The following is a 13,608-nucleotide window of genomic DNA, read 5'->3' on the forward strand; positions in this document are numbered from 1 at the left end:
AATGCTTGCTTTTTATTTTATTTTGCATTGTTTACTACACAGAATAAGAAAAAAATCACAGTCACAAATGCTTTACTTGCTATGACATTACATATGACACCATAATGCATATTTTGTGTTACATAAAAATTACCAACACATATCAATTATCATGTTTATTAGATAAAGAAGATGCATTTAGACATCCTAAAATAAAAAAAGTCAAAGAAAAAGATATCTGCTATAGTTTAATATTGCATGGGCATATCATTGTGTTTTTTACTTTTAAAAACATCAGGATTATTGTTGTAGTCTGTTACTTCTGCAGGGTCCTGTAAACAATCAGAAACAGCTGATCATGAGTGTCTTTACAAACGCATAAACAAAATATAGGCTTAATAATATTGGGTTACACTAACCTCTTTTCAAGAGCCTTCATGAGGTATTTCTGTGTGAATTTAGAATCTGGACTTAAACATTTCGGCTCTGCACCATTTTTCAGAGTCACACTACACAAGGTAGAAAAACAAAATAATAGTAAAAAAGACAGATTGCTGCATGTTTTAGTTATACTGCATGAAGAGTTGTCTGCAAATCAATCCAACTTTTCAGTGCACAGTATAAAAACACAATTATAAATGAAGTTATCTATTTTTGCATACGATATAAACACTTCAAATTTAAACACAAATGTACAGTATAGAAGAAATCTTATTTTTACTTACACAATCTCCAGGTTTCCACAAGAAGGGGTCGGTGGTATGATATCAACCTTCTCAATCAGTTTTGGAGAAACCATATTTACACCTTTGTCAGCACAGAGACACCTGCTCCTTGGAGCTCTCGCCTGGCCTATGAAATCAACACAATTTATCAATTATACACTGTAAAACAAAGTCTAATCTATTTAAAATTGTAAGACAACTTTTTTAGTTGATTGAACTTAAATCGAGTCTAGTGCAGTACTTGAGGTAAAATTTGAGTCAACTCACACCTTACAATTGTAAGTTTGTTTTGCAGTGTAGCTACCATGCCATGCTAATATAGTTTCAAAATATTAATATTAAAAAAACTAGATTCTCCAGAATTTAGAATTTTAGACTTTCTCCATAAAAAACTCACCTTCCACTTTTATCACAAGCAGGTAGCCTAGAAGAACCACAGCTGCCAAGGTTTTCATCTTGTGCTTTTACCTTCTTAATGACTGAGTAATAAAGTGAGGGATTGCTTGTTTCATGTGAGTTTTTATTTTCTTAAAAGGGTATTTCCCTCCCTGAAAATTGGTCAGTTTCGACAGTCCAGCAACTGTACTTATCATTTCTCAGAAACAGTTTCTTTTCAAAATACTGCATGCAGCAGTTAATTGCCTCATTTACAGAAATGATGCAATTAAAAAAAAGTATAATTATTGTGACAATATTTGACTGTTAATCATTATTGCAATAATACAGTTTTTTTTTGTTATTGTCTCGTTTCCTTAAATAGGCTATCAGTATATGCTCAGCAGACAATGGCTGTTTGGAATAAAAATTGTGTAACATTTTTCTCCACACTGTAAACACTGTACTGTAGATATTAATAGTAGAGCATTTTTTGTGAATCGTTATTTCAGTGCTACTCCAGTAAAATGTCAATTGAGTCAAGCTAAAGCTTTTTATATTATACTATATTTCAGAAAAAAAATTCTATTGCCTTTATATAATGGTAAATAGTGATGCCATTGTAAATGAGTTAGTCGAACAGGTTAGTTCAAAAAGGCCAGATAATGGTCTCGATATTGTTTGCGTTATTTAAACATTTCACATTTGCACTGAATCATCTTATGAGATAGAAAACAAAATGTCAAAAAGTATAACATATAGCATACAACTTCTATCTATATACTGAGGACAATATGCAGTTGAAGTCAGAATTATTAGCCTCCCGTTGATTTTTTTTTTCTTTTTTAAACATTTCCCAAATTATGTTTAACAGAGCAAGGAAATTTCTGTTTAACGGAGGGAAGATTTCTTCAACACATTTCTAAACATAATAGTTTTAATAACTCATCTTTAATAACTGATTTATTTTATTTTTGCCATGATGAAAGTAAATAATATTTGACTAGATATTTTTTAAGACACTTCTATACAGCTTAATGTGATATTTAAAGGCTTAAGTAGGTTAATTAGGTTAACTAGGCAGGTTAGGGTAATTAGGCAAGTTATTGTAACAAAGGCTTGTTCTGTAGACTATATATATAAAAATGTGTGTGTGTGTATAAATATATATTTATATACATATATACATATATACATATATATATATATATATATATATATATATATATATATATATATATATATATATATATATATATATATATATAGTTTATAGGGGCTAATAATTTTGAACTTAAAATGGTCTTTAAAAAATTAAAGACAGCTTTTATAGCCAAAATAAAACAATGACTTTCTCCAGACGAAAAAGTATTATCAGACATACTGTAAACATTTGTTAAACATTTAGGAAATATTTTAAAAAGAAAGAAAAAAAATCAAAGGGTGGCTAAAAATTCTGATTTCAACTATATATCCAAAGCAATAAACAACAATAAAAACAAAAAACTTGCTCATAATCCAGCCAACACTCAACCTAATTACATAATTAATTGTACCCATTTTATGACTGATTTAATTGTAAGGTTTACAACTGAAGTTTACCGTCATCAGTATATTATCTATACGATGAATAAGTTGGACATTTCCAAACTTTTTTGCAGCATAATGTGTCTGTAATTAACTTCAGTGTATTGTGTCTGAAAGTGTACATGCACTATTGAGTAAACTGCGGTGTTGGTCTGAATATTAGCCTCGTGCGTTGGCTGAACCACAAACCAGTACACAGACCAGCGCTACAGTTGGTCAGCGGTTAGTAGCTTTCACTATCATTTAATTTAAATTGCCCAATTTATTTTAAATGTCTCTATTACTGAAAGTCATGTTGTGATTTATTGAATTCTGGAAATGGGACTGGTATAATTTTTAACACACTTTTTTCCCTCCATGGTACATGTCAAAACAGCACAAATAGTATTGGAGCCTGTAATTAACACTAATTTCTGTAGTCCTCTTTGCTCATTATATTCTGACTAATATTTTCATCAATTAACTATAAAAAATACAGTAAGCATATTTCTCAAGACACTTATTTGTTTAAAGTCTTTATTATATTTGCAAGAGGCAGCTAGAAAAAAACATGAAAAGGCAAAAATAAAAATTCTGTCATCATTTACTCAGCCTTTACTTGTTTCAAATCTGTCTGACTTTCTTTCGTTGAACATAAAAGCAGATATTTAGGACAAAGCTAGACACTTGTAACCACTGACTTAGTTGTTTTTCTTTTGGAACTTTTTTTCTTTTTTATGGAAGTTACAGGTTTTCAGATTTCCTTAAAATATCTGTTTTTATATTTAACAGAAGAAAGAAACTCATAAGAACCACTTAAGTATAAATGAATAGGGAGTAAAAATGTATTTTTGGGTAAACTATCCCTTTAAGTGAGAGTGTTTTTAAGCAGATGTACAGTATTTGGTATTTGGTTTTAGTTCCTCAAACTGGGAGGTGGTTTGTATTTTTGATTTAAAAATGCATTGGAATTTGATTTGTTCGACATTAAAATATGCATCATATAGACTTATTTAAGTTTGAGCTGGATTAGGTGTGTTCAGTTGAGGTATAGGAAATCACCTTTTCTTTTCTACGCCCCATGATGTTAGAATGAATTACCATGATTATAATAAATTAAACAATTATAACAAATTACTATCAGCAGACCATGAATGCCCCCAAAACTTTAGATGAGATGCAGTAGTAAAGACATATGTTGAATATTGCTGCACTGTAGGGAATTTAAAGAAAAAAGAAATCTGAAGAAACCAAACACAATGAACTCAATAGTGCGTTGACCACAGATTTGCTTGTGATAATATCATGTTAAAATACCAAGCAGTAAAATACAATGTGCTTTTTTATGTAAGATAAAATAAATAAAGCACAAAGCCAAACATTGCTCTCACTCAGCTTTCACTTGATGTAATATTTGTATGCAACCTTAATGATTTTGAATACAGAGTTTTTTTTATTTGAAACCCATTATTTAAAACACACTAGTCACATGCGGGAAAAGGTGGATATTTTTAGACACTCCTGAACTAAATGACTATAACTGCTTTTATTAATGTCAAACTAATGATCGTTAATAAAGAAATCAAATCTCCTTTGATATTTTCTGGCCCTCTATCATTATGTAAGTTTCAGTACTCAAAACTTCCCCTTTTAGTTTAAAACAGCTTTCATTACCAATCAGCCAAAGTGACTCCTTTTGAAATTAATTTGATTACGCAATAATGTGATGAAAAACCTCTTCTGCAGAAGTTCAATGCCTAATTCATAAGTCGAAAACAGTTGCATTGGTTTCCTTCAGATCTCATAGGAATTAGTCAGTTTATTTTTAATAAAGTTCCTGATTGCATCAGAAAGAAACTTTACTTTAGTTTATTTTATTGCAGATTTCTTTCAAACAATTTACTACAGACTTTACACATGGAGAGAGAATGAAACAAAAATATGACGTAACTACTTTAGAACATAATACTGCAAATGTGAGTGATAATGTTTTGTCTTGTTACTTGTGTCACTATTGTGCATTGCAGATACTTTATATGGACTATTTGTAAGGTTTTCGTTTCTATACAAGAACCTGAATGTATTTACCATTATACCAAGACTATCAATTGTTTCACAGGCAAATGTTTTGTGTAGCAGACATATGCATCACCATATGGAGCATAAGAACAGGACGTGTGTTTGGATATAACTTTTTTTGACCACACTTCTTTATTATTGTTCATTTATTCGTTTGCTGGAAAACTGAATGTAGAAATAGTTTTGAAACAAATCTTTGCGCTTAAACAAAATTAAATATGTAGGCTAATGGATGTCTTCAGTGGAGTAAGTTTCCACCGTTTCCTTATCTACTAATGTAAAGGAGTAAAGTGGAAAAGTAAAGAGAAAGTAAAGAGGCTGAAAAGAAGAGGCTCATTCTTTATCCTTGCGCTGCAGATGGTCTGTTTAACTGTTTTCTCACTAGTGAAGCATTAAGTTTTTCCTCTTATAAAGTCTGCCATGTAATATTACAAATGTGCCATGGCACAACACAACTGACTCTTAATGGGAGATGAGACTCTGATTTGTTTAATGTACGTTATGCTCCAAACACACCCTTAACTCATTAAGTGAATAAGCACAGCTCTGTTAGACCATGTGCCAGGGCACAGACCATATTTTTCTGTCTTTTAAAACAGCAAAAGTGGATTCAGACATGCCCTTAATGATTTTGTGCCATGCGCTTTAGACTTTGCACCTAGATCATTAAAATAGAGCCCTAAGACTAAATTTCACTGTCAGTGTCTTTGGCTGAACTTTGAAGTTTTCTTTTTCTTTCATGAATTACACTCTTGAGAGGGGGTTTAAAACTTACTCGAATATGCAAAACTATTGTGGGAATTTGCTTGTTAATCTTGAATATTACATCATGTATGCATTGTAAAGAGAGATCAAAACAGGAGAGTTCAACTCACTTAAAATGTATGTTGAAATACTGTTTACAATAGTAATAATCATGAATGCATGATGCTCACAGAGCTGTTGTTTACTATGAACATAGTTTTAATTACAGTTTGGAATCGTAGAATGCAAGAACAATTATGAAATGGGAGAGAACACATCATTTGTAGATAGAAAAGCTTTATTTGACACATTTTTTTTTTTTTACAAAAATACTGTAATTTAGCAAACTATTTAAAAAACTGTACATATGACACATTGTTCAGTTATTTGTTTTTAGAGAACTTGAATTTTCAAAACTCAGTAGTCAGGAAATCAGCTGATGCATTAGCAAACATTTTAAAGATTTTGAAGATTACTTAAGTAAAACACAATTGAATTTGGCAGTGTATAAATACAGCAGATATGTCAGGAATCATTTAAAGGCAGTCGGTGCTGATGTTGATGAAGTCATGGAGCTCTTCACTGTGCCAGTTGTTGTACTGTGTGGCACAGACTGCTGCATCCTGCAAACACAAGAAACATTTCATTTAATAACTATTTTAGTTTGGGGGTCCTGTTAAATTGCCTGTTTTGTTTGTGGTGAATATATTTGTGAAGCAGACATAAATATACATAAGCAGAAATTCTCACCTTTTCCCAATAGCCTTTAAGACAACATTTTGGGTGAATTTTGAGTCTGGATTCAAGCATTTCTGTCCTGCACCGTTTTTCAGAGTCACACTGTGAAAGATCAAAAGAGATGCAGATATTACATGAAGCTGATAAACTTCATTTAAAATAATTTTTAAAAACTGTATAGAAAAGTTATGCCATATGCTTACACAATCTCATTTTTGTTGCAAGATGGACTCGGAGGGAAGATTTCCACCTTCTCAATATTCTTCAATAAAACCATGTTTATGCCTTTGTCAGCACAGAAGCACCTGGCTCTTGAAGTGTTGTCTTGACCTGGAAATGATATATATATATTTAATGTTTCATATTTAATTTAACTTAAAAAACCTCAGCATGAGAAAAGATACATGAGCTGAATGATATTGATGCGTTTCTGAAACTCACCGTTCACCTTTCCAGCGATCAGGCAGGTCAGAAGAAGAAAAGCTGCAAGAGTCTTCATGGTCTTCTTGTTCTTGTTCTTGTTCTAGATGAACTGAGCTCGTCTGGGTCAGTCAGATTATGACTGAGGATCCGAAGGAGTTCAATTAAATACTGGAGCATCAGGGGCTTCCCCCCAGTTTTACTTCCCATTTGTGCTCCAACTTCCTCTGCTTTTTCTTTTTTTATTATGATTTCTCAGAAACACTGACCTGAACCTTCTTGAAGAAAAGGTATATGATTTAGGGCACACTGAGTTGAACTTTCCCTGAATGAAGAAGAAAATTTTTAATAATAACTCTAAAATATTCATGCACAATTTTCTTTGTTGGGAAACCATCATGGGCCAAAACTTTGCAAAAGCAAAACTTAAAACACACTATAAATTATTAAAAAGACGAAGCAACGCATGCAAATGCATTTATGCCAACCCTTAGCTTTTATGCATTAACTCTGTAGTTTGCATAAAGAAACAGACCCACTAAGATTGAGATGAAATCAAACTGATTAAATAACCAAAGACTGTTAGACCATCAGACCAAAAGACAAAATGAGAGAATTTTAATTTAATTTAATTTATTGACAAAGAACTGAAGTCAATAATGAACAAAGATATGCATTATCTCAGAGAGACACAACCCAAAAAGAAAAAGAAAAACTGATATGGAAAACAAGTTGCTGTTATTTAACAGTTTCTGTATTTTGTGGATCACAAGAGTTTTCCATTTATTTAAAGTTGTGTTTATATATATATATATATACATTTGTTCATTTCAATGGAGGTCAGTATATTTATATATATATATATTAAATGGAGCTTATGTCTGTGTCTGGAGTGAAATGATGCCTTGCTGCTTTTCAGTCTAGTGTATTTTTTATTTTTTTTCAATTGCAACATGTCGAGCCTTACTGTCATTTGACTGGATGACAATTGTCAACTCTCATGGACTGCAGGCATTAAATTAGATTAAATGCACAGGGACCACAAAAACATGAGCTGACAAGTGATGTCCATTGTAATTGACACAGTTAAAAAAGTGAATTCTGTTGACATTTTAGTCGTTTTAAGTACTACTATATAATTAAGTATATAATATAATATAATAGGGTGCCAGTGGAGGCTATTCGCATTCTGCATTCTGGAGGTGAAGACATCTTGAAAATGGTCATGTCTCATCTGTACAGCAAATATAATATAATATAATATAATATAATATAATATAATATAATATAATATAATATAATATAATATAATATAATATAATATAATATAATATAGAGTGATGCAGTGGCGCAGTAGGTAGTGCTGTCGCCTCACAGCAAGAAGGTTGCTGATTTGAGCCTCGGCTGGGTTTGTTGGCGTTTTTGTGTGGATTTTGCATGTGCTCCCTGTGGTCATGTGGCTTTCCTCCGAGTGCTCTAGTTTCCCCCACAGTCCAAAGACATGCAGTAGAGATGAATTGGGTAAACTAAATTGGTGCAAATGAATGTGTATAGATGTTTCCCAGGGATGGGTAGCAGCTGGAAGGGCATCTGCTGCGTAAAACATGAGCTGGATAAGTTGGTGGTTCATTCCGCTGTGAATGAATATAATATAATTAGTAGTACAGGAAACAATATATAAAGAAATAAGCCTGGAAAATAACAGAAAAAGTACTGACAGTTAATTGAAGTTACAAAATATGAAAAACTGCTAATTTACAGATTTTTTTTACCGTGCAAAACAAAAAACAAAATAAAGTTACAAAAAAACCTTACCTATATTATAAACAAGCACAGAGAGAACATATCCAGATAAAAACTGTTTGTCTCTCAATCTTTTCAAATAAAGGATAAGTTTAACAAAATTTTTCAGCAATGTTATATCGAACATTTTAAAATGTGTGAAACTCTCCAAAACAATTGAAAAAAATATAAATGCTATAGCCTCAGCTTTATTCAAACTGCTTTAGTTTTTCTAAATAGGTCTCGCATCTATCTCTAAACCAGACTTAACCTAACTGCTGGTCATCATTTTCAGTGTAACTCAATACTCAAATTAGTATATATTTTTTGCTCATTCAAACTACTTATTTAAAGTGAGCTGAAACAACAAAATTCTTAAGATTTCATTGGGACAACTTAATTTTTTATGTTCAATCCTCACAAATTTGTTAAAAGTGTTAAGTCAACTTAATCAATTTGTGTTGGAAAAACATGAATGAATTGTGTGGAACCCTGCATTTTACAGTGAAGAATGATAACTTGAAAAATCTTCTTTCTAATTAGAAAAACTTTCTAGATGAATTTAATGAATATTTATCTGCTATCTAATGACTGAAAACCAGTGGTGGAAAATGTACAAAAAATCATACTCAAGTAAAAGCACCATTATTTGCCCAAAAATGCTGTGGAGTGAAGGTATCTGTTGTAAATATTCATCAAAGTATGAGAAACAGTAGACCTTTTAAAAGTACTCAAGAGTAGTGAGTATTACATTGTTAAAGGCTGATGCATTAATGAAATTTGTGCAGGGATGTGTAAATGTAACATTATGTAGTGCATTTAGTTATTGTCTAAAACTATTTGACTATTTTAGTCAGTGAAATTCTGTTCAGACTTCTCATCAGTTACATGCAGTCTCTGAATCACTGCGATTTTGGACATCTTCTTGGACACTTTTAATGCTTCCAAACAGTTTGCTGCATTTTAAAAGTGCTCATGCTTGTAAGCGATTTACTTTCTATGTGCTATTTGACTGGACAGGAATCACAGGACTGATTTTTCTTCTTAGCCAATCTCCATAGACAAGAAAAAATATAGTAGTGACTGCAAGGTAATGTAAATTAGTAAAATGACTGATATAGGACTAACTATATACTCAAGGAAAAGTGAAAGTACATATTTTTAAACCTGCTTACAATTCCTGAGAAAATCTACTCGATTACAGTAATTTGAGTATTTGTGATGTGTTACTTTACACCACTGCTGACAACATTCTTTATTTACTCGCTGTTCAACACATGCTTGAATTACAGATCTTTGAAAGTGCGGTTGAGATCAGCTGGATTTGCTGGTTTGATTGTAAATGTTGGATTTATTTTACAATGTCAGTAAGAAACACATGCAGGACCAAGCGTATTTTCTGTGGAAGATGGTTAAATAATTTCACTACCTCTTTATTTTTATAAGTCACCATAAACATTATACTGTAGGTCATATGCAGAAGAGAAAGAAATGCTGACCTCAATTTTGGTTAAAGATGTAAGCATTTGAACAATACGATTTCTCTAATTAGCCCTGGATCAAGTGATGAGTCGTAACATTTAGAAAAACTTACCAAAAAAACAAATGAGTAATACTTTATAATAACAACACACTAAGAACCATTTATTAAGCATCAGCAAATAGTGAATTAATAATCTGTTGAGCATAAAATTAATAAATGTTAGTTAGCAGTTCATAACTGCAGCAACAAATCAAATGAAATCAGGCCTTTACTTGTCACATAACCTTTCGTGTAGTGAAATTGAAGCCCCCCAACCGTACACAAACATCAGAATTTTCAGGGGAAGACAGGTCACAGGAGGTAGCATTTAGAAAAAGGAAGTAAGATACATTTTAGGAGAGGGAGGCAAAAAAACCTCCCTCTCACCTTGCTCTTGAATTAGGGGAGATCATCTTGCTCTTGAGATCAGGGGAAAAAAAAGCCCCGCAATCAGCACATAAACATGCAAACAAGACATAACATTGCCACAGGGGATGGGAACAGGGGGTGTGGATATATAGTCCAATGAGGGTGGGCAGCCATGGGGTGCTGGTCACGGACTCGCATGTCTGACCCGCAAATGCTCTGTTTTTTACGTACAAGCATATTTATAATGTGCTTAATAATTGTACTTTCATACTTTGTTAATGATTTATTTTTCATTACTAAATTAAGCTCTGCATTATTAACAAACCAGTTATTTAAGCATAGTTGTTTTTTAAGATCATTCAGAACGAGTTAGTAAATGATTAGTAAACTATTCAAATGAACATTTCTAATTCTTACTATTCAGGCATGTACTAATAGTTAATTTGTAAAATTTGTGAATGCTTTATTAACTCGACTTCTGTTTTGTGACCTAATCTAGAGTGAGGACTGTTTATGCTTTATAAATGCCTTATAAATGACAATTAAAGGCTCAGTTAAATTCTAGAAAAAAGAAAATGAACGACTTTATTAATTTCTATTCGTTTGAAGATACACAAATGAAACTATATCAAATAAAAAAAATAATCTTTGCAACCTTATCTAAAATAAAATGATGATACAGTTTAAACACTGCATCCTATTATATTGTTAAATTAGTATATTGTTGTTGTTTTATGCAATTTTATTTTTACATTTTGATAAGACTGCAAAGGTTATTATTCATTTGATACCAAGCCTTTAATTGTCATTTATAAGGTATTTATAAAGCATAAATAGTCCTCACTTAAGATTAGGTTGCAAAACTGCATGAAGTTGAGTTATTAAAGCAGTTGTTAACATACAAATTAACTATTAGTATATGCCTGAATAATAAGATATATAAACGTTAATTTGAATAGTTTATTAATCATTTATCTTAGAAAACAATGTATGAAAGTACAATTGTTTAGCACATTATAAATATGGTTATAGGTCAAGAATACAGCATTTGTAGCTGCAGTTATAAACAGCTTACTAACGTTTATTAAGGTAGAGTTAATGCTTAACAAATAATGTACTCTGCTAATGCTTAATAAATGATTCATAGTCTGTAATTATTATAAAGTGTTACCAACATAGGCTTAGAAAAATAAACATATTTTTTAGGCCATATTTTTGTGCAAAAATGACATTTTAAAGTAATGTTTTATAGAGTGGATTGAATATTTCAAAAATGAAAGTATTTTACTGATGAAATGCACTTACTAATCAAATGTTGGAATACCAAATTATTTAGGCATAAACAAACATCAAATCAGGATATCGGAAATCACTTCTCCTTTAACTGGAAAATCATCAAGTATTTTCACTACCTTATTCTTTATATAGGACCATGAGCAGTTGTGCTGAAGTCATTCTGAATGTCACAATCATGCATGAGAAATGAAAATGAAAGAGAGACTGAAAGTCCTTTTGGGAAATCTGGAAATGAACAAAACAATAAGCTCTTTAAATGATTCATTACTATATCAATGTATTGCCAGAAATGATGGGTGGTGTTTTTTTTTAAAAAGCACAATTAAACACAAACTGACCTCCAGCCACTGTCACAGTTTACAAACAGATCCCAATCGCAGAACAGGCAGGGAATTTCCCCCCAAAAAGTCTTTAATCTGAAAACAAAACAAGCCCAAACTGTACCCAATAGAGCTGGAAAACTAAAGACACAATAGGGCACAAAATGGAAAAAAATAATAAAACAAGCAAACAAGAACAAAACTAAAAAAGGATGATTGACCAAGTACTTTACTTGACCTGTAACTAGACTTGACTTAAAAAAGTACGCAAAACGAACATGTCTCAAAAGGTTGGTAAATCTTAAATAATAAAAAATGCCTTCAATGTGAGATATGTCAGATATTATGAGCAAAAATTATTTCAAAGTTTTGCTTATTATTACACATGATAAGAATTATATCATACAATCAATGTTGTTGTTTATATATTTAGTTTCATATTAAAAAAGATATTTAAATATGATGTGCAATAAAAAATGTGCTTTCACATGTTGTACAATGGCATTGTATCCAATAAATATTATACCAGCTAACAAATAGCGGAGCATGCATGTTGATTTGTACATGTTTGATGACTTAAGATTACTAAAACTGTTTGATAATCAGTTTGGATTGTAAATATTTAACCTGTGTGAACTCTTCAGATTCATGTACATATACAATGTATAAATGCTGTGCATTGACCATGCCATATCTGACATTTTTCAGTCTTTTTACATGTTCATCAATCATACATACTCCTTAATTTACATAATTTGTGATTTGTGAAATGATGGTGATTTATGGTAAGGGTGTCTGATATCTAGCTGGAAATTTAAATAATCTTTGCGTATAGGGGCACACTTATTATGTGGATAATTCAGTTAAAAGGAACAGACAACTTTAAAAATAGAAAATCCCTTTTATTTTCAAAGTGTAGACGTACAGATGTACAACAACACAATTAATCTTCTTAAGTGGACTGTATAACAGTGCTTTTTATTGGTTCTAAGAAAAGGAATACAAAATAAAATTGCAAAACTGATTATATATATATATAATATTTAATTATGCTACAGTCTGTTGCATGTGTTATCAATCTCATTTTTCACAATGGTTTATACAGATCTCTATAGTCACACTCAAACAACATGTAAACTGTCAGCCATGGTGGTTTTACAGTATCTAACAGGGTGTCCTTTAATGGCTTATTGCTGGATCCTGAAAAGACCACACACACTTCATCATCAGACTTTTTATTTAATTGATTAATTTCAGAAATAGCCATATCATATTTGATAACTACAGACTACAAAAAGTGTTAAAATACTAATATCTTTTCAAGAGCCCTCCTGATTAGCGGCTTGGTGAATTTAAACTCTGGGTTTAAGCATTTCTGCAATGAGCTCTTCATGGTCACACTGAAAAAAAAGGAAAGATCAGCTAAATGTGTTAAAATAACAGCATGAATGTGTCAATATCTCCATATAATCGTTGTTTTTGTCCTTACTCCTGTTTTCCACAAGATGGACTTGGATGGATGATTTCAAACTTCTCAATGTTCCTCAGTACAACCCTGTCCAGGCCTTTACCGACACACGAGCACCTGTTAATCTTTTTTTGCCCTGAAATCAAAATGAAGAATTGTTATCTGCAGAACAGCATCATAAAAACTAGTATTTATCAGATACAGGCTTTGAATAAATAAATATTA

At 31.6% G+C, this 13,608-nt stretch overlaps 2 protein-coding genes across 2 annotated transcripts; both read right to left on the reverse strand.

Annotated features, from left to right (window-relative positions):
• cxcl11.4 (chemokine (C-X-C motif) ligand 11, duplicate 4) lies at window positions 1-1,209 on the reverse strand. Its single transcript, XM_690954.7, has 4 exons — window positions 1,102-1,209; window positions 705-831; window positions 399-488; window positions 1-311 (listed from the first exon to the last, which is right to left on the reverse strand). Exons 1-4 carry the CDS (start codon window positions 1,157-1,159, stop codon window positions 296-298), a joined length of 291 nt encoding a protein of 96 aa, XP_696046.1. The 5' UTR covers window positions 1,160-1,209; the 3' UTR covers window positions 1-295.
• A 4,456-nt stretch (window positions 1,210-5,665) lies between these two features.
• cxcl11.3 (chemokine (C-X-C motif) ligand 11, duplicate 3) lies at window positions 5,666-6,766 on the reverse strand. The gene is made up of 4 exons (XM_002662056.8): window positions 6,648-6,766; window positions 6,410-6,536; window positions 6,219-6,308; window positions 5,666-6,091 (listed from the first exon to the last, which is right to left on the reverse strand). The coding sequence occupies exons 1-4, from the start codon at window positions 6,703-6,705 to the stop codon at window positions 6,001-6,003; spliced, it is 366 nt and encodes a 121-aa protein (XP_002662102.3). The 5' UTR covers window positions 6,706-6,766; the 3' UTR covers window positions 5,666-6,000.
• Between the last annotated feature and the right edge of the window lie 6,842 nt (window positions 6,767-13,608).

This window comes from Danio rerio, chromosome 5 (genome assembly GCF_049306965.1).
Source record: "Danio rerio strain Tuebingen ecotype United States chromosome 5, GRCz12tu, whole genome shotgun sequence".
Classification (NCBI taxonomy): domain Eukaryota; kingdom Metazoa; phylum Chordata; class Actinopteri; order Cypriniformes; family Danionidae; genus Danio; species Danio rerio.